The sequence below is a fragment of the Xenopus tropicalis genome, chromosome 5 (genome assembly GCF_000004195.4).
Source record: "Xenopus tropicalis strain Nigerian chromosome 5, UCB_Xtro_10.0, whole genome shotgun sequence".
NCBI classification, from domain to species: Eukaryota; Metazoa; Chordata; class Amphibia; order Anura; family Pipidae; genus Xenopus; species Xenopus tropicalis.
In genome coordinates, this window is record NC_030681.2 from 16,422,035 (window position 1) to 16,443,632 (window position 21,598).

General features: G+C 40.8%; 1 protein-coding gene across 2 annotated transcripts in view; it reads left to right on the top strand.

The window, feature by feature from the left end:
- The window catches only part of pkdcc.2 (protein kinase domain containing, cytoplasmic), a 46,749-nt gene that overhangs the window by 5,591 nt on the left and 19,560 nt on the right, over window positions 1-21,598 (top strand). For both annotated transcript variants that reach the window (XM_031901535.1, NM_001127116.1), the window contains 1 exon segment: window positions 21,070-21,192. In XM_031901535.1, coding sequence (XP_031757395.1) covers window positions 21,070-21,192 — 123 coding nt within the window.

The following is a 21,598-nucleotide window of genomic DNA, read 5'->3' on the forward strand; positions in this document are numbered from 1 at the left end:
TGTATGGACTTTGTTGCAACCATATTCATATCCATTATCAAGTCTTATTCATTTCAGACCTTCATTTTCCTTTTTGCATTGGGGAGACAAACGGTGCTGCACTTACAGGGTTAACCAGCCGCCTCGGTACCTTTTTCAGAATCCCTGTGCTTCCTTTTAAATGTCCGAGCTTGTCTGCATTGCTCTGCTTTCCTACATTCCTTTCTAGAGGGGGTATTGTGATAGGCAGGTGCACGGCCATTAACATGGAAATGTATTTGCTTGGGAGGTTGGTTCATTAAAGCAGATTTAATAATGAGGGGCATTTGGGAAGAGGGGGGATTTGGGTCAGTGATTTATTGTTACGCGAGGCTTAGCAGGCCGCTAATTGCCTTCCAGTTGTTCTGTATCAAATAGTCAGGGATGGGCCACTCTGTCAGGCTGCACCCAGGTCTCTTAGGTTGGATGGGAGCCCTTCACTTTTACTCCTGCGTTCCTCTGGGAATAAGGGGGTGAGAGAGGGAGATGCTTGCCTTTCCTGCTTCTACAATCACTAGCCCTGCTGCAGCCCCCAGCTATGGTGTAAGGGGTGCACAATAAAAAAATTATATATATATATTTATTTATTTATTTTATACTGTCGATGCACCAAGTAAGTTTTGGATTAAAAAAGTTAAAAAAAAATTCTTAACCAAACCCCCAACTTTCATATTCAGTGCTGAGTTCATTTTCGCTGGTCAGCCCCTGATATTCGACCGAATAACTATGAATGTGGCTGAATCCGAGGGGCTGATTTATCATCGTATGGTCATTTTTACTAACAGTAGTTACCGCTTTGTTAATATATCAACTGTGCTTGTTTTTAAGATTTCACAATTTATTTGAACAATATAAATTGTTAAATCTAAAAGTTTCCGAATCACATGGGAATAAGGGTTGGAATGGGCGACTTTGCTCGGGGAAGCTGCGTTCGACTGGCAACTTCTGCCATATTCACACAGGTATCAGCTTTAGTGGATTAATTGAAAAAAGTTTCCTAACAATCGGGGATGTTTTGATAAACCCTCCAAAAATTCCTTCTGGACTCCCCATTTTGACCTTCATATGTCCCTGCATTTTTTAGTGAATTCTATATGTCTATCCTATGCAGATATGAGATTATATATAATATGTATAAAAGCGGGTGACCTAATATATATATATAAATAATCAAAGATCCACAGTATCCATTCGGCGGGGTCTAAAGCCTTTTTTGAAGCAAAAAGCCGGGGATCCAGAATAATGTAAGTAAATTTCATTTGATGCCTCATAAGCCCCAATGGGTGTGGATCGTTTTTTATATTGGACATCTTCAGTATTTATATTATATATATATATATACTCTGCACCCAGGCTCCTATATGGTTACTAAGCTGGTGTGCCTACACTTACTCTGTATATAAATATATATAATGGGGATGGACTGAATCCAGAATTCGGTGCAGGATTTGGCAAAATCCTATGCGTTGAACTAAGTGGCTAAGGCTTGAGCGAACTGAATCCAAACCTTTAAAGTCATAAAGCTCTGGAAAGCTGAACATGACAATTTCAAGTTTTTTCATAATGTGAATAAGCAAATTAGGTTTCGGATTCCGTTTGGGGTTTCAGACAAATACTAAAATATTCTGTGCCGGACACGGTATTGGGCCGAAAAGCCGCAGTGTTTTGGGTTTTTTTTGCTCAGCATTGGTGCAATAATTATTTTTCTCAAACATAAATATGGATATTAGGGTTTAGATGTGGTTTGGAGTTGGGACGAATGTGTTGAGGAGTATTTGGCTGAATCCAAGGATCGTCGTGCTTAATTTATTGTGTCAGTAGGGCATCAAACCAATTGGCCATCAGCATTTCCATACAGTGGGTGCAGTGTCTGTTAAAATTATAACTAAATGAACATTTGATACGTTTTATATCAAGGCCTTGAGAAAGGCCCGATGGGGACCGAAATGTAAAGTTGGCTGTTCATGCGTTTTTAATACACAATTGATTGTTTTTGGAATATAACTCGGTGTTGCTGGTCTTTTTTGGATATTTAAATCATTTACCTTGCACCCAAGCTAAGAGCTGAAGCAGTGTGCCACCCTGGGTTCGCTGCTATATATATATATATATATGTGTGTGTGTGTGTAGATGTATATAGTGGTATTATAGAATATATAATATCACAAATTTTATTGTTTAACATATACTGAGTACATACCTGGGCAGCCCAGGGAAACCGATTTAGCAGTAACAGGGTGGCTAGCAAGAGGTTTTACAAGGCTTTTCCTTTCATAGCAGCAGCGTGGGTAGCGCAGGAAAGGATAGAATGAGAGGATAGAATGACACCAGTCTGTGTTCTCTTCCCTGGGCAGTGCATGATGAAGAACATTCACCTTAGATTTATGGCACTTAATTACAGTGTTTGTGTAAACTGGATGTGATCTGTGCTGTAAATCTGTTCTCCCTGAGAGTGTGCTGAGAATCCTGTTTAAATGAGGGAGCCATAAATTACAGCATGGTAAACGGGTTGGAAATAGCAGCATTTGAATTGAAAATGGCAATAAAATGAGAGCAACTGTTGTTTCCTAGGGATTCCCCTATAGTAAAATGCCAGTGAGTTTGTACTGTATCCCGGTCAGGTACTGAGCGCAGAAACCAATCCAAACCTTCCGTCCTTTGGCACCCAGTCAGTTTGTACCCTTGGAAAATACATGATACTTTTTACCTTATAAAAAAAAGATGAGACTATTATTTGATTATAAATCAAATATTTTATTTTAACCATAGGCACTCTAATATATAGTAACCTGTTATTTATTTGCCGTTGACCCACAAAAGTTAATTCATGCTCCTTTCTGATTGTCCGATCTAAGTGGAAATAAAACGAAACCTCTCTGACACATGTAAAAATTCAGCAGTGTCATCATATCTGGATCTGGCGCCGGGACAGGCAGGGCTAGCAGGATACCAAGGGTTTTGGGGTTGGGTATTTAATCGTCTAACGGTGTCATTGTGCATAGGGCCTGCCCACGTGTTCCCCCACAATGGTGCCCTTTTTGCCTTCATTTAATATAGGAATCATGGGATACTTTATAAAGTTATCGTATCTTCGTATCTGGGGTACCAGTTACCCTTGAGGTTCGGCTGAGGGGTTCTAGTTTGAAGGTCTGGCCCCCCAGCATTATAGGAGGTAATTGTACAAAGAGCATGTTATGCCGTGACCCTTACACCACTATAAAACTTTAAAGTGATACTGACACTAAAAAAAAATTACTTTTCAAAATATTAATGTCCATAAAAACTTACCTATAGGTCATATTGATCATTTTTCTCCGATAGAGCTGCTTTTGTGAGTAATTGTTCCTTGAAGTTCCTAAACCTGACTGTTTTGCCAACCTGACTGTCCCTTCTCAGCCTGTCAGTTATAGTTGGATAAGAAATCCGGCGCTGGGGATCAGATAGGTAATGTAAAAGCGTTGGGAAAATACTTTTAAGACAAAATTATAAATAGCATGCAAAGACAGTGTTATGATAGATGTAAAAAAAAGTTTATTTCTGGTTCTTTAAAGGCTATAGACCCAAGGGACCGATTTAAGACATTTTGCCCACTGTATTGGCACATAGCAGAATACCGAAATCTCCCCTTGTTGCATCCCATAGAGTTAAATGGCAATAGCCTTAAACCACCAAGACTGACTGCAGCCTAATAATATCCAACATGTACAGGTAATGGCCAGTTATCTCTAGGGGAGGCTGTAGGGGTAGTTGTGCCATGTCCAGTAAACCTGGTGGGCAAAATGCTGCACATTAATACAGGTATGGGACCTGTTATCCAGAATGCTCGGGACCTGGGGTTTTCCGGATAAGGCATCTTTCCGTAATTTGGATCTCCATAACTTAAGTCTGCTAAAAATCATTTAACCATTAAATAAACCCAATAGGATGGTTTTGCCTCCAAAAAGGATTAATTATATCTTAGTTGGGATCAAGTACAGGTACTGTTTTATTATTACAGAGAAAAGGGAATCATTTAACCATTAAATAAACCCAATAGGGCTGTTCTGCCCCCAATAAGGGGTAATTATATCTTAGTTGGGATCAAGTACAGGTACTGTTTTATTATTACAGAGAAAAGGGAATCATTTAACCATGAAATAAACCCAATAGGACTGTTCTGCCCCAATAAGGGGTAATTATATCTTAGTTGGGATTAAGTACAGGTACTGTTTTATTATTACAGAGGAAAAGGAAATCATTTTTAAAAATAAGAATTATTTGCTTATAATGGAGTCTATGGGAGATGGCCTTTTCGTAATTGGGAACTTTCTGGATAATGGGTTTCCGGATAAGGGATCCCATACCTGTACCATGTGCCACAGACCTGAGGGAAAACTACAGTTTTCAATATTCACTTAATTGCCAAAAGTGAGCATTTATCGACAGTATTTGCTTCACTCCAGGGAGGGCCCGTACTCATGTGTCTGATTAGTCTAACAGCACAGAGTATTCAGAGCACCAGTGGTCTTATTTGAAACCCAAAGTAGGATTTTGATATCTTTAGAGCATTGGCACATGGGGCAGTACCAGAGTGCAGGAAACCATCACTTTAGACTTGTGCCAGTGCCCGTGGGCCATTTGTTGCCAGGAACATATCAGGTTTATTATAGCTAATGTCACACAATGTGATCACTTGCTGGATCTGTTGGGAAATGCTCTTGTGAGCTTTCATGGACTGCAAAGTGCTAACACTTGTACTGCCGGGCATTTCAGATTCAAATGAATGGAATTGGCAGGGGGTGATTGAAAATAATTGGCTGAAATACTCTGGGCTGAAAAGCTCCCCATGTGCCATTAGCCTCAGGCCAATTCTGACTAAAACCCGAGAAAAATCTGCAATGTAAATGAATCCTTAGTCTCTGTATGTATAAGCATTTGAAAATATTAGCAATGGCTTACTTTTCTAAAAGAAAAAATGTGTAGATAGACTAAATGAGAAATGTAATATATAAAAGTCTGTACATTTGAATGTATGATTTTCACTTGGACACATGCTTAGCTGTCAGTTTGATCTGCATTTCAGGAATCATGTTTATAACTAAAGCATAGCTCCAAGTACAGTGAGTACACTATGTATACTTCTCAAAGCAAAGTTGTATGGGTTTTGCAACAAGGAAAATATCATGCTTTATAAAAATGTATAGTAGCAGTTAAGATGAGAAAGTGGCTGCCGGGATATAGTAGCAGTGGGGGGGATAATAGGATAGTAGGGAGAGATGGTGCCTATAGTAGCAGTGGGGGATAATAGCCTCTGGGAAGGGACTGGGGCTGTGGGATAGCAGGTATAGTAGGGAGAGATGGTGCCTATAGTAGCAGTGGGGGATAATAGCCTCTGGGAAGGGACTGGGGCTGTGGGATAGCAGGTATAGTAGGGAGAGATGGTGCCTATAGTAGCAGTGGGGGGATAATAGCCTCTGGGAAGGGACTGGGGCTGTGGGATAGCAGGTATAGTAGGGAGAGATGGTGCCTATAGTAGCAGTGGGGGGATAATAGCCTCTGGGAAGGGACTGGGGCTGTGGGATAGCAGGTATAGTAGGGAGAGATGGTGCCTATAGTAGCAGTGGGGGGATAATAGCCTCTGGGAAGGGACTGTGGCTGTGGGATAGCAGGTATAGTAGGGAGAGATGGTGCCTATAGTAGCAGTGGGGGGGATAATAGCCTCTGGGAAGGGACTGGGGCTGTGGGATAGCAGGTATAGTAGGGAGAGATGGTGCCTATAGTAGCAGTGGGGGATAATAGCCTCTGGGAAGGGACTGGGGCTGTGGGATAGCAGGTATAGTAGGGAGAGATGGTGCCTATAGTAGCAGTGGGGGGATAATAGCCTCTGGGAAGGGACTGGGGCTGTGGGATAGCAGGTATAGTAGGGAGAGATGGTGCCTATAGTAGCAGTGGGGGGATAATAGCCTCTGGGAAGGGACTGGGGCTGTGGGATAGCAGGTATAGTAGGAAGAGATGGTGCCTATAGTAGCAGTGGGGGATAATAGCCTCTGGGAAGGGACTGGGGCTGTGGGATAGCAGGTATAGTAGGGAGAGATGGTGCCTATAGTAGCAGTGGGGGGATAATAGCCTCTGGGAAGGGACTGGGGCTGTGGGATAGCAGGTATAGTAGGGAGAGATGGTGCCTATAGTAGCAGTGGGGGGATAATAGCCTCTGGGAAGGGACTGGGGCTGTGGGATAGCAGGTATAGTAGGGAGAGATGGTGCCTATAGTAGCAGTGGGGGGATAATAGCCTCTGGGAAGGGACTGTGGCTGTGGGATAGCAGGTATAGTAGGGAGAGATGGTGCCTATAGTAGCAGTGGGATAATAGCCTCTGGGAAGGGACTGGGGCTGTGGGATAGCAGGTATAGTAGGGAGAGATGGTGCCTATAGTAGCAGTGGGGGGATAATAGCCTCTGGGAAGGGACTGGGGCTGTGGGATAGCAGGTATAGTAGGGAGAGATGGTGCCTATAGTAGCAGTGGGGGGATAATAGCCTCTGGGAAGGGACTGTGGCTGTGGGATAGCAGGTATAGTAGGGAGAGATGGTGCCTATAGTAGCAGTGGGGGGATAATAGCCTCTGGGAAGGGACTGGGGCTGTGGGATAGCAGGTATAGTAGGGAGATGGTGCCTATAGTAGCAGTGGCGGGATAATAGCCTCTGGGAAGGGACTGGGGCTGTGGGATAGCAGGTATAGTAGGGAGAGATGGTGCCTATAGTAGCAGTGGGGGGATAATAGCCTCTGGGAAGGGACTGGGGCTGTGGGATAGCAGGTATAGTAGGGAGAGATGGTGCCTATAGTAGCAGTGGCGGGATAATAGCCTCTGGGAAGGGACTGGGGCTGTGGGATAGCAGGTATAGTAGGGAGAGATGGTGCCTATAGTAGCAGTGGGGGGATAATAGCCTCTGGGAAGGGACTGGGGCTGTGGGATAGCAGGTATAGTAGGGAGAGATGGTGCCTATAGTAGCAGTGGGGGGATAATAGCCTCTGGGAAGGGACTGGGGCTGTGGGATAGCAGGTATAGTAGGGAGAGATGGTGCCTATAGTAGCAGTGGGATAATAGCCTCTGGGAAGGGACTGTGGCTGTGGGATAGCAGGTATAGTAGGGAGAGATGGTGCCTATAGTAGCAGTGGGGGGATAATAGCCTCTGGGAAGGGACTGGGGCTGTGGGATAGCAGGTATAGTAGGGAGAGATGGTGCCTATAGTAGCAGTGGGGGATAATAGCCTCTGGGAAGGGACTGGGGCTGTGGGATAGCAGGTATAGTAGGGAGAGATGGTGCCTATAGTAGCAGTGGGATAATAGCCTCTGGGAAGGGACTGGGGCTGTGGGATAGCAGGTATAGTAGGGAGAGATGGTGCCTATAGTAGCAGTGGGGGGATAATAGCCTCTGGGAAGGGACTGGGGCTGTGGGATAGCAGGTATAGTAGGGAGAGATGGTGCCTATAGTAGCAGTGGGGGGATAATAGCCTCTGGGAAGGGACTGGGGCTGTGGGATAGCAGGTATAGTAGGGAGAGATGGTGCCTATAGTAGCAGTGGGATAATAGCCTCTGGGAAGGGACTGTGGCTGTGGGATAGCAGGTATAGTAGGGAGAGATGGTGCCTATAGTAGCAGTGGGGGGATAATAGCCTCTGGGAAGGGACTGGGGCTGTGGGATAGCAGGTATAGTAGGGAGAGATGGTGCCTATAGTAGCAGTGGGGGATAATAGCCTCTGGGAAGGGACTGGGGCTGTGGGATAGCAGGTATAGTAGGGAGAGATGGTGCCTATAGTAGCAGTGGGATAATAGCCTCTGGGAAGGGACTGGGGCTGTGGGATAGCAGGTATAGTAGGGAGAGATGGTGCCTATAGTAGCAGTGGGGGGATAATAGCCTCTGGGAAGGGACTGGGGCTGTGGGATAGCAGGTATAGTAGGGAGAGATGGTGCCTATAGTAGCAGTGGGATAATAGCCTCTGGGAAGGGACTGGGGCTGTGGGATAGTAGGTATAGTAGGGAGAGATGGTGCCTATAGTAGCAGTGGGGGGATTAATAGCCTCTGGGAAGGGACTGGGGCTGTGGGATAGCAGGTATAGTAGGGAGAGATGGTGCCTATAGTAGCAGTGGGGGATAATAGCCTCTGGGAAGGGACTGTGGCTGTGGATAGCAGGTATAGTAGGAGAGATGGTGCCTATAGTAGCAGTGGGGGGATAATAGCCTCTGGGAAGGACTGGGGCTGTGGGATAGCAGGTATAGTAGGGAGATGGTGCCTATAGTAGCAGTGGGGGATAATAGCCTCTGGGAAGGGACTGGGGCTGTGGGATAGCAGGTATAGTAGGGAGAGTGGTGCCTATAGTAGCAGTGGGGGATAATAGCCTCTGGGAAGGGACTGGGGCTGTGGGATAGCAGGTATAGTAGGGAGAGATGGTGCCTATAGTAGCAGTGCGGGAATAATAACCCCTGGGAAGGGACTGGGGCTGTGGGATAGCAGGTATAGTAGGGAGAGATGGTGCCTATAGTAGCAGTGGGGGGATAATAGCCTCTGGAAGGGACTGGGGCTGTGGGATAGCAGTATAGAGGGAGAGATGGTGCCTATAGTAGCAGTGGGGGATAATAGCCTCTGGGAAGGGACTGGGGCTGTGGGATAGCAGGTATAGTAGGGAGAGATGGTGCCTATAGTAGCAGTGGGGATAATAAGGGATAGGAGGGATAGAGCCTATAGTAGCAGTGGGATAATAGCCTCTGGGAGGGCTGGGGTGTGGATAGCAGTAGTAGCAGTGGGCTGGTGCCCTAGGGACTGGGGCTGGTGAGATAGCCTCTGGGAAGGGACTGGGGCTGTGGGATAGCAGGTATAGTAGGGAGAGAAGAGGGGATAGAAATAAAGCTGTAAAGTGGGTGTTTGAGTTTCCCAGTAATTGCCCATCAGATGTTATGACATAAATAAAAAATGGAATGTTAGCAGATTGATCTGTGCAGTGATTATGTTAGTAAAACATGCCTACATCCCTTACATATCTGCCCTTCACCACTTTGTTGCCGCCTCTCCGCTGGCCTCGGCCCTGCAGTTTCCCAGCCGACAGTCTCTGGAACAAGAGGAGACTGAGGGAGGTGAAGTAATGAAATAGCCTTACCGTGTCTAACACGATCAGCGAATTATTGACCGTGATCATATTTGACATTTACTGCATTCTTCGTCCTTCGGGTTTTGCAGATTCCATATTTCGAACATATTTTGATTCTTTGCATTTTATAATGGCATCTAATAGTTATATATATATATATATATATATATATATTTTATTTTTTTTTTGTCTGTTCATAAGAATTTGGTAGAGATGTATGAGAAAGCAGTCTGGGGATCAATAATTTGGGTTACACTGTGCTCTACAATCATATTCGGAGGACCCTGTTTACAAGAGCTTACACTCTTCTCCAACAGTTATAAGGATAAGGCTTTAATTAAAGTGGGCAATTGAGTAAAAAGGGAAAGTCAACCTAAAACTGACTTTTTACTTTGAACTTTGGCTTCTACATGAACTGGCTAGATTTTATTTGGCCAATTTTTATATCTGTTCTTTGCTCTTATAGGGTTAACTTTTAGTATGATGCAGTGCATGCTATTCTGAGACAATTTGCAATTGGTCTTCATTTTTTACAGTTGGTCGTTTTTTAGTTATTTTATTTTTTTGTTCCACAGCTCTCCAGTTTGGGTTTTTAGCAGTTATCTGGTTGCTAGGGTCCAATTTACCTTAGTAACCAGGGAGTGGTTTGATAAAGCGGCTGATGTATGAATAGGAGAGGGGCTGAATAGAAACATAAGTAATAAAAAGTTACAAAGAGCAATAGGTTTTGGCTGCCGGGGTCAGTGACCCCCCATTTGAAATCTGGAAAGAGTCAGAAGAAGAGGACAAATAATTCAAAATCTATAAAAAATAAATATTGAAGACCAATTGAAAAGCTGGCCATTAAAAAAAAAATGAATTTTAAAGTGAATAAAACAGGAAAAAATAACTAAAAAGAACAAATACAGGGAACTTTGCAACTTTTCTACATTTTATGCACAATCTTTCAATTGATGGGGAGGTTTATTATCTTATAGCAGGAGAAACCACAAAAACCTGGTGATTTTGCTTTACTGATCTTGTTGAAAAATGTCTCAAATAAATAAAAATGTATAATAAAGCCCAATACAGTTCTTGCCCTTTTCATAGTATCTAGGGATTGTGAGTTGTGACAGAACTGTAGCTCTCAGCAACCTATTGACAATGACAACCACAACCCGATAACTCCACCCCCCAACTCTACTGTTCTACTTATGACCCCTTTCTTTTAAATCCTGACCTCTGACTCCTCAAATAAAACAGAAACTCTGAACCTAAAACCAGGCCAATTACCTATATGGGGCATATTTATCAAAAGCTGAAGTTTTTGAAGTAGCCGCTATTCTCATCAATCTCCCTGCCATATTCCCATAATTACTATCTGCCTGGCAGACTCCATGCACCATTTAACCATTTAATTCTGGCATGAGAAATCAATGGAATTCTTTGTGATACGGAGGATCTGGCTAAACTTAACCTGGGGAACTAGGGGTCCTGCTAAATCTTTAAAAAGGCACAGACATGCATGGAACAGACCTACTGGCATATTTCCTTCAGCAAAAATAGATAAAATGGTTAGTTTTTGTCATAAATACGACCCTTTTATTTATCATTTTAATATTGCAAAATGTATTTTTTACAAGTGTTCCAACCCCAAACCCGTTATCCAGAAAGTTCCGAATTAAAGGAAAGCCATCTCCCATAGAATCCATTATAAGCAAATAATTCTAATTTTTAAAAATTATTTCCTTTTTCTCTGTAATAATAAAACAGTACCTGTACTTGATCCCAACTAAGATATAATTACCCCTTATTGGGGCAGAACAGCCCTATTGGGTTTATTTAATGGTTAAATGATTCCCTTTTCTCTGTAATAATAAAACAGTACCTGTACTTGATCCCAACTAAGATATAATTACCCCTTATTGGGGCAGAACAGCCCTATTGGGTTTATTTAATGGTTAAATGATTCCCTTTTCTCTGTAATAATAAAACAGTACCTGTACTTGATCCCAACTAAGATATAATTACCCCTTATTGGGGGCAGAACAGCCCTATTGGGTTTATTTAATGGTTAAATGATTCCATTTTCTCTGTAATAATAAAACAATACCTGTACTTGATCCCAACTAAGATATAATTACCCCTTATTGGGGCAGAACAGCCCTATTGGGTTTATTTAATGGTTAAATGATTCCCTTTTCTCTGTAATAATAAAACAGTACCTGTACTTGATCCCAACTAAGATATAATTACCCCTTATTGGGGGCAGAACAGCCCTATTGGGTTTATTTAATGGTTAAATGATTCCCTTTTCTCTGTAATAATAAAACAGTACCTGTACTTGATCCCAACTAAGATATAATTACCCCTTATTGGGGGCAGAACAGCCCTATTGGGTTTATTTAATGGTTAAATGATAATGAATGTATCAATATAAATAACAAAAATATATATATACATATATTTTAAAATAATAAATATAATAAAAACAATAAAATAATATATCTATTATGTTTTATATATATATATATATATATATATATATATAGTTACTATATTTTTAACCCAAACATGAAAAAATACTGCTTGTGTAAAGCTAATTACGGCTCCATTTAAGTGATATAATGCCAATTTCGCAGTTCATCGGCTTTTGTTAATTAGACCTGGAATTAAAAAGCCTCATTATATAATGAAAAATGATGTGGGCGACACTTTTACCTCAGTATCTCTTATAATAAATACTGTGCCAATAACAAGGCTACACTGTTTTCACTAATACACGTGGAAAGTCGCTTTAGTTAAAAATAGAAGGTATTTTGGTTTAAGAAAAAATGTGTATTTATAGAGCATAATACTTACACTGTGTGCGATGGAGGAATAGAATTTTGGGGAGGCCTTTTTGTCACAATTATAAATCGCATTTTCTTTGTGGGCAGTGGGGGACGGAATTTCTGATTGCTCAAGCCTTTCAGCTCAAGTTATTAAGTAATTAAGCAATTATAAATCTGCCTCTTAAACTTACCAAAATGTTTTGTTTATTTATTTATTTACCATTTTCAATTCAAAACTCCAATTGAAAAACTGATTATTTTCTGCTAGGACAACTCCCATTGAGTTCTACATGAACTTGTGAGCTTTTAGATGCCACAGTTTTGTATTTGAGTTTTTTTTGCACTTAATGAATATCGTACAATAGAGTTATGGAAACCCTTTTGTGAGTTTTAGGGCAAAACAAATTTAAATCACATTTTTATATTGATAAATCAGCCCCATAGTGTTGTTGAGTGTTGTACCATTGTTAGCCAGAAATTTGCACCTTTAGGCTAATGGCACTGCCCACAGTTATGCCTGCCCTCCAGCCATCACTCGTAATGGTATTTAAAGGAAAACTAAACCCCATGTAGGTCTCTATAGAAATGAATTGCATAAACAGCTCATACGTAAAACCCTGATTCATCAAAATAAACCATTTTCATAAAAATATACTTATTTAGTAGTATGTGCTATTGGGTAATCTAAATCTAAATAGAAAACTGCCAAGGCACACATACATGCTAGGCCCCATCAGCCAATTAATGGACAGAGTTCTGCCTTTTGCTCCCACACTACTTCCTGTTACAGTTAGAAATGGCGGCTCAAGTGGAAGGATGTAAAATGACAATATTTACTGATACATATATTCCAGTTTGCCGAGATTCTTTAATGGGGCACTTAATATAATATAAGCTATCTGTTGGTTAAGTATTCATTCTGGGGGTATAGTTTTCCTTTACTGGGAATCATCCTTACTGAAGGCATTGACAAGCAGGGGCGGGCCAAGCCGACCGGGCACCCTAGGCAACCCGGTCCGCAACCCGGACGACCACCGCTGCCCCCCCCCCGTGTGTGTTGGCGCGCATGCACCGTTTTCGCGCTGGGGGGGCGGGTGGGAGAGGGTGGTTTGGGGGTGCAATACTGATAGCAACGGCGCACAGACTACAGAGGTAGGCAGGAGAGGCTACTGCCTGGCGCCCCCCCCCCCAATCGTTGCGCCCTAGGCAGCTGCCTCTTTTGCCTACCTCTAGTTCTGGCCCTGTTGACAAGTGGACCAGAGTCTGCCAGTCACTGCCACATGTGCCCCAGCCGGGGGGAGGGGTTTCTATTAAATTACATTACAAGGAGTGACAGGCAAGATGGGGCATTTTTATCGCAGCTGGACAACAGCAACAGTCCAAATGCCCCATGTGCCATAGGTCTTAGAATATGTTTCTCTGTGTACAACTGAAAAAGAATAGTAGATGTAGCAATTGGGCTGCCTTCTTGGCAACAGTTGGCCCTGTTGTTTCGCCTGTTAGTCTGGGGGCTGCACTTTGCAACTCCGTGGGGAAAATCCCCAAACTGCTCTGTGCTGCTGTGAAAGTGTCTCTTTAAAATTCCAGAAGATCAGATAAAAACGCGTTTCGTGTGGGCAGCCCTGCAGCGTGCTTGCTCCAATACATTGTTTTTCTTTTTCTAAAAGCGAAAGCTGCTAAATGCTGTTTGGGTGAAGTGCAAATTCAATTAAAGAGGACAAAGTAAGTGCTGCTCATGTGTTTCACATCAAGCGGGGACTGAGAGCCTTTATGGTCACAGCGTTGGAGAAAAGGATATTTTTTGGGGCAATTGAGGAGAACGATACATTTAGTTCTGGTTCAGAATTCTGTCAGACTGGGCCTGTTAAAGGCCAATAAAATCTGGGGGTCCACTTTATGTGTACAGGTATGGAACCTGTTATCCAGAATGCACAGGACCTGGGGTTTTCCAGATAAGGGATCTTTCCATAATTTGGATCTCCATAACTTAAGTCTGCTAAAAATAATTTAAATATCAAATAAACCCAATAGGATTGTTTTGCCCCCAATAAGGGGTAATTATATCTTAGTTGGGATCAAGTACAGGTACTGTTTTATTATTACAGAGAAAAGGCAATCATTTAACCATGAAATAAACCCAATAGGGCTGTTCTGCCCCCAATAAGGGGTAATTATATCTTAGTTGGGATCAAGTACAGGTACTGTTTTATTATTACAGAGAAAAGGGAATCATTTAACCATTAAATAAACCCAATAGGGCTGTTCTGCCCCCAAGAAGGGGTAATTATATCTTAGTTGGGATCAAGTACAGGTACTGTTTTATTATTACAGAGAAAAGGGAATCATTTAACCATTAAATAAACCCAATAGGGCTGTTCTGCCCCAATAAGGGGTAATTATATCTTAGTTGGGATCAAGTACAGGTTCTGTTTTATTATTACAGAGAAAAGGGAAATCAATTTTAAAATTATAATTATTTGCTTATAATGGAGTCTATGGGAGATGGCCTTTCCGTAATTCGGAACTTTCTGGATAAGGGATCCCATGCCTGTACTAAAAGCTGAAACTAAACTAACCTCGGGCCTCCATTTTGAACAGCGCCACTCTCATCAAGAATATGTTATCGGTGACATTTTTTGTATAAACATATATTTGAGTTTAGTATTGTCTGCCGTTTCCCAGCTGCTGTTAAAGTACATGTTGGGAGTTGTAATTCAACAACTTAGGTTTTAGAGTTAGGACATTCCTGATTTGTATTTAAATTATTATTATTATTATTAATATTTATTTATAAAGCGCCAACATATGCCACAGCGCTGTACAATAAGTGGGTTACATACATTGGACATACAGAGTAACATATAAAGCAATCAATAACCGATACAAGAGGTGAAGAGAGCCCTGCCCAAAAGAGCTTACACTCTACAAGGAGTAACATATAAAGCAATCAATAACCGATACAAGAGGGGAAGAGAGCCCTGCCCAAAAGAGCTTACACTCTACAAATTTGTATGGTCATATTCTCAGAATTGGGCCCCTCTGTTACCCTTTATTGACAAGGACCCCCCCCCCCCCCAGTTCTATAACTCAAGTTCTTACAGTTTATTGTAGGCCATGTCGCCAGGGCCAGGGGGAGCGATTGTCGCGTTGATGTTTTCACAACTAGTGGTTTTCTGTTGAGCCCTTTGGATAGAGAGAAAGTGCAGTGTAAATACGTGTGTGTGCCTTAGGATTCCCGCGTGGCGACAAGTCCAACCCGACAGTTAGCAGAGCTTTCTATCATTTCGGCGCATCGCTAAGCTCTGTAAATATGTCAGTCACCGCCAGCGAATCCTTTTGTAACTTTGCATTAGTAACTGTCCTGGAGCGATAAGGGGGCCTGCCGTTTGTATCTCCTCACACACACACATACACACTCACACACATACACACTCACACACTGTACAGCACTGCGTACATAAGTAGCGCTTTATAAATAAAGATATACATACATACATTAGACTGTAAGCTCTACGGGGCAGAGACCTCCTTCCTACTGTGTCTCATACCACATGGCACTTACTCCCTGTGCATTTATATATATTTATTGTATTTATTATAACACTTGTCCTCCCTGTGTGTAATTGTGTATATTGTAAGATTGTACAGCGCTGCGTACCCTTGTGGCGCTTTATAAATAAAGTTATACATACATACATACACACACACATACACACAGACACACACACACTGATGACAGCTTAATAAGGTCTTTTATTTCGTGTTTTTGTTCTGCAGTCTTGTCGGCCTTTGTGCAGAATGTGACCTCTGCTTTTTTGCCTCTGAAAAGGGGGCAGCTGTGTCACTTTCATTTGTGGTCGTGTGGAATGCCGAGCTGACATGAAGTGACTGGCTCTGGGGGCTTGTAGACATATTCAGGAACAACCGGGGCCCCTATTGTTACCTAGGATATGAATGCGCATTTACAAATTTGTATTATGTGGCGCGGGCCGGGAATGCAACCTTCACAAACACTGGCTGAGTACACAATCCAAGCACACACAGTGCGGTCGCACATAGCAGACAAGAATGCAGGATTTGCGCGCCCACCCAAAGAATGTGACACACTGCCGAGCGTTTATGTACTCAGCAACTGCTTATGGGGCTGAACTGCAACTACCAACATCCCACTATGAATCCATGTACAGCTATGGGATCCAGAATGCTCAGGGGTTTTCTGGATAAGGGGATCATTATAACTTGGATCTCCATACTCCAGTCTCCAGGTATGGGACCTGTTATCCAAAATGCTGGGGACCTGGGGTTTTCCAGATAAGAGATCATTCTGTAATTTGGATCCACATACCTTAATTCTGCTATAAATCATTTAAATATTGAATATTAAATACTGTTCTGCCCCCAATAAGGGGTAATTATATCTTAGTTGGGATCAAGTACAGGTACTGTTTTATTATTACAGAGAAAAGGGAATCATTTAACCATTAAATAAACTCAATAGGGCTGTTCTGCCCCCAATAAGGGGTAATTATATCTTAGTTGGGATCAAGTACAGGTACTGTTTTATTATTACAGAGAAAAGGGAATCATTTAACCATGAAATAAACCCAATAGGGCTGTTCTGCCCCCAATAAGGGGTAATTATATCTTAGTTGGGATCAAGTACAGGTACTGTTTTATTATTACAGAGAAAAGGGAATCATTTAACCATGAAATAAACCCAATAGGGCTGTTCTGCCCCCAATAAGGGGTAATTATATCTTAGTTGGGATCAAGTACAGGTACTGTTTTATTATTACAGAGAAAAGGGAATCATTTAACCATGAAATAAACCCAATAGGGGTGTTCTGCCCCCAATAAGGGGTAATTATATCTTAGTTGGGATCAAGTACAGGTACTGTTTTATTATTACAGAGAAAAGGGAATCATTTAACCATGAAATAAACCCAAAAGGATTGTTCTGCCCCCAATAAGGGGTAATTACAGTATATCTTAGTTGGGATCAAGTACAGGTACTGTTTTATTATTACAGAGAAAAGGGAATCATTTAACCATTAAATAAACCCAATAGGGCTGTTCTGCCCCCAATAAGGGGTAATTATATCTTAGTTGGGATCAAGTACAGGTACTGTTTTATTATTACAGAGAAAAGGGAATCATTTAACCATTAAATAAACCCAATAGGGCTGTTCTGCCCCAATAAGGGGTAATTATATCTTAGTTGGGATCAAGTACAGGTACTGTTTTATTATTACAGAGAAAAGGGAATCATTTAACCATGAAATAAACCCAATAGGGCTGTTCTGCCCCCAATAAGGGGTAATTATATCTTAGTTGGGATCAAGTGCAGGTACCGTTTTATTATTTCAGAGAAAAAGGAAATCATTTTTAAAACTTAGAATTATTTGCTTATAATGGAGTTTATGGGAGATGGCCTTTCCGTAATTCCGAACTTTCTGGGATAAGGAATCCCATACCTGTACTAAAAAAATCATTTAAACACACATTCAGAAATACAATCATAATAGTGCCCCCTTGTGCATTTATAGGGTCACCTTATTGATAATAATGATATCTTGTATTTTACTTTACAGTAACGTCACATTCATGCCATAAAAATGTTTGTTATGTGAAAAATTTCAGCAAAATGTGTTGAATTTTTATTTATTTATTTTTTTAATTTTTTTCATTCTGAATTATAAAAAAGTTCTGCTTGGTTAGTCTATGGGGCATTTATGTACAGAAGAATGTTATTTATAAAGCGCTACAAGGATATGCAGCGCTATAGAAAGCCCTGGTCGTACCATGTTTTATGTAGGAAATGCAAATCTCCGTCGCGCCAGCTAGGGGGTCTGCGCAGCAGGGAACAGGGTCAGGAGTTTAATGCACACAGACCTTCCCATAGCCAAGCTTGCATGCCGAGATGCGCCTTCTGGAGATGTGCATCTATGCAGGAAACTGTGGCGGAACGGAACAAAAGAACGTTTAGTTCCACTGCTATATTATTCCTAGTTCCGCTGAACTCTGGAATGTATACTTGAAAAAAAATCTATCCAATTATGTAAGGTTTATTTATACTTTATTTTTTCTCTTGATGTTTAGTAAAATCAAATTCTGGTCTTGGTGTCTTATCTGCATATGGAGCTGCCATGCTGGTTGTTCCAGTATATACAGTATGAAATCTCATTCATAAATCCAACTGAAAGAGTGCTGACTCCATAGTGGGCACCCCCTTGTAGGGCATTGCTATTGTTATTATTGTGTTCATAGAAGTGCAGTTAGATTTTGTAATTGGTTTGGAAAGTCTCAAAGCAAAGGATCCAAAGAGGGGTGGGACTAGAAAGTGGGAGGGTTAGGGTAGATAGGGGCATTTCTGGACATAAGTTGGTGTCGGTTTGGGAACCCATTGGGAGGTCTGGAATTTTTAAATACAGAATGATATTCCCTGGAGAGGAGATTTTGTTGTGACTTTCCCAAGAAAATACGGATTGTCCTGTCATTGTTTGGATAAAGTGTCGTTTAAAGTAACCAAGATACTGAGCTGAATCTGAGTCCTATAGAAGGCTTCCAAAGCCAGTAATGGAAGGCATCAAAGACAGAATTGTTTTTGTGGCGTTTACGAACTTTACGGTCCGAAAATTTTGCGACTTTCGGAACACAATTGCGATATTTTAGTACGAGCGATAAAACCATTGTCGAGACATTTTAGAACTACAGAAATTATCATGGTTACTTCGAAATTATACCATATCGTGTTGTATGTGTGTGGAAGGGGTATATTTTATACGATTTGAAATGGTTTTTTTTTCCATGATTCGGGAAAAACGTGATTGCAGTTTTTTTCAAATTTGAGTTGAAATTAAAAGATTCAGCAACTTAAACCTGGGGAAGTCAATGTGATTTTTATTTTGATCATTTCTTTTCTGTGTCTTCATGAGTTTTTTCTATCCAAGTTTTTGGACAATTTTGTAGCAGATAAAAAAAAAATACAATTTATTTGAAAATGAATAGTTCTACCAAACCTGCACCATTCATAAATAACCAAATCCTGAATTTCGTCCATCCTTGGTAGTTGCCAAATTTGAAGTCAAAATGTCGAGATCCCAGTCAATATTTCAATTCACTTCGGTCCGAAACATAATCGTTTTTGCTTGAGATTCAAGAGATTTACATTCCTATTTCATTCAGAACTTCAGAAGTTGAATTTAACGCTGAACATGCCCGGCTAATGTTACAAGGTGTCATGCATCATTTATAAGCTTTAAACGTTTCCGCTTGATTTGTAGGGACCTCTTATGCCGGCAGAGACTTCCTTTTTTGGATGCGAGGCCTCGCGAGCGTCTGTGATTGCTTTAGCATTACATAAAGGAAATCTTTAGTAGCGTTACATAAAGGAAATCTTTACTAAAGAGCTGGGGGGGGGGGGGTCTTTTCTTTCAGTAGAGTCGTTAAATAATTTTCCTTTCATTGGAGTAACTGGATGGTTTCAAGCCCCCTAAACAATATGGTTTTAAAGTCCACCGAGCCTCCAGGTAGATATTAGGTAAAAAAAAAATTTGGAGTGAAATACCTGTACAACTAAGCCCCTTACAACTGCTGGGTCTGCTGTTTCTATGGGTTAGGGTCGGGTTCCTTAATAGAAATAATATTTGCAAAGTGCACCTGGGTGTAATGATTTGGAACAGATGGTGTGCATAATCTAAAATCCTTTTAAAATTGGTCCAGGTATGGAGTCCGTTATCCGGAAACCCGTTATCCAGAAAGCTGTGAATTATGGGAAGGTCATCTCCTATAGACTCCATTTCAATCAAATAATTCACATTTGTAAAAATGGTTTCCTTTTTCTCTGTAATAATAAAACAGTACCTGTACTTGATCCCAACTAAGATATAATTAACCCTTATTGGGGGCAGAACAGCCCTATTGAGTTTATTTCATGGTTAAATGATTCCCTTTTCTCTGTAATAATAAAACAGTACCTGTACTTGATCCCAACTAAGATATAATTACCCCTTATTGGGGCAGAACAGCCCTATTGGGTTTATTTAATGGTTAAATGATTCCCTTTTCTCTGTAATAATAAAACAGTACCTGTACTTGATCCCAGCTAAGATATAATTACCCCTTATTGGGGGCAGAACAGCCCTATTGGGTTTATTTAATGGTTAAATGATTCCCTTTTCTCTGTAATAATAAAACAGTACCTGTACTTGATCCCAACTAAGATATAATTACCCCTTATTGGGGCAGAACAGCCCTATTGGGTTTATTTCATGGTTAAATGATTCCCTTTTCTCTGTAATAATAAAACAGTACCTGTACTTGATCCCAACTAAGATATAATTACCCCTTATTGGGGGCAGAACAGCCCTATTGGGTTTATTTAATGGTTAAATGATTCCCTTTCCTCTGTAATAATAAAACAGTACCTGTACTTGATCCCAACTAAGATATAATTAATCCTTATTGGGGGCAGAACAGTCCTATTGGGTTTATTTAATGGTTAAATGATTCCCTTTTCTCTGTAATAATAAAACAGTACCTGTACTTGATCCCAACTAATATATAATTACCCCTTATTGGGGGCAGAACAGTCCTATTGGGTTTATTTAATGGTTAAATGATTCCCTTTTCTCTGTAATAATAAAACAGTACCTGTACTTGATCCCAACTAAGATATAATTACCCCTTATTGGGGGCAGAACAGCCCTATTGGGTTTATTTCATGGTTAAATGATTCCCTTTTCTCTGTAATAATAAAACAGTACCTGTACTTGATCCCAACTAAGATATAATTACCCCTTATTGGGGGCAGAACAGCCCTATTGGGTTTATTTCATGGTTAAATGATTCCCTTTTCTCTGTAGTAATAAAACAGTACCTGTACTTGATCCCAACTAAGATATAATTACCCCTTATTGGGGGCAGAACAGCCCTATTGGGTTTATTTAATGGTTAAATGATTCCCTTTTCTCTGTAATAATAAAACAGTAACTGTACTTGATCCCAACTAAGATATAATTACCCCTTATTGGGGGCAGAACAATCCTATTGGGTTTATTTCATGTTTAAATGTTTACATGTTTACAATTGACTAATTCTATTTTTTTTATTTTATTTCAGCTTTATGGTTATTGTTACCAGGACAGCAATGATATTTCAGATACACTGACCACTATCACTGAACTGGGTTCCCCATTGGAGATGATTCAGCTGTTACAGTCCCCTTGGGAGGACAGATTTCGAGTAAGTGCTGCTTTAATAAAGATTGGGGGGGGGGGGGACAAGGAGATACATTGAGGGTGCTTGATTCTAGTTATCATCAAAATATGATTTCCATATTGTATCTCTTCGAATTTGTGCATTATGCAGCTCTTTTTCAATTCAGATAATTTCAAAATTTTACCAAACTCAAATGTTTGCTTATTTATGCAAAATTTGAATCTAAAAAACTTTATCGAGTACAACCGTAGAAAAATATTTAAAAGCATTGAATGTTTATTCTCCTCGCCATTTTCAATGGGGCTACAAACATCTAACTTTTTCTAATTTAGAAATTAAGTTGACATATTTTTCTTTAATTGCTATGTAATGCTAATTCTTCTTGGTTATATAAAATCAGTCAAATTTGGGGACACTGCGCAGATATTCA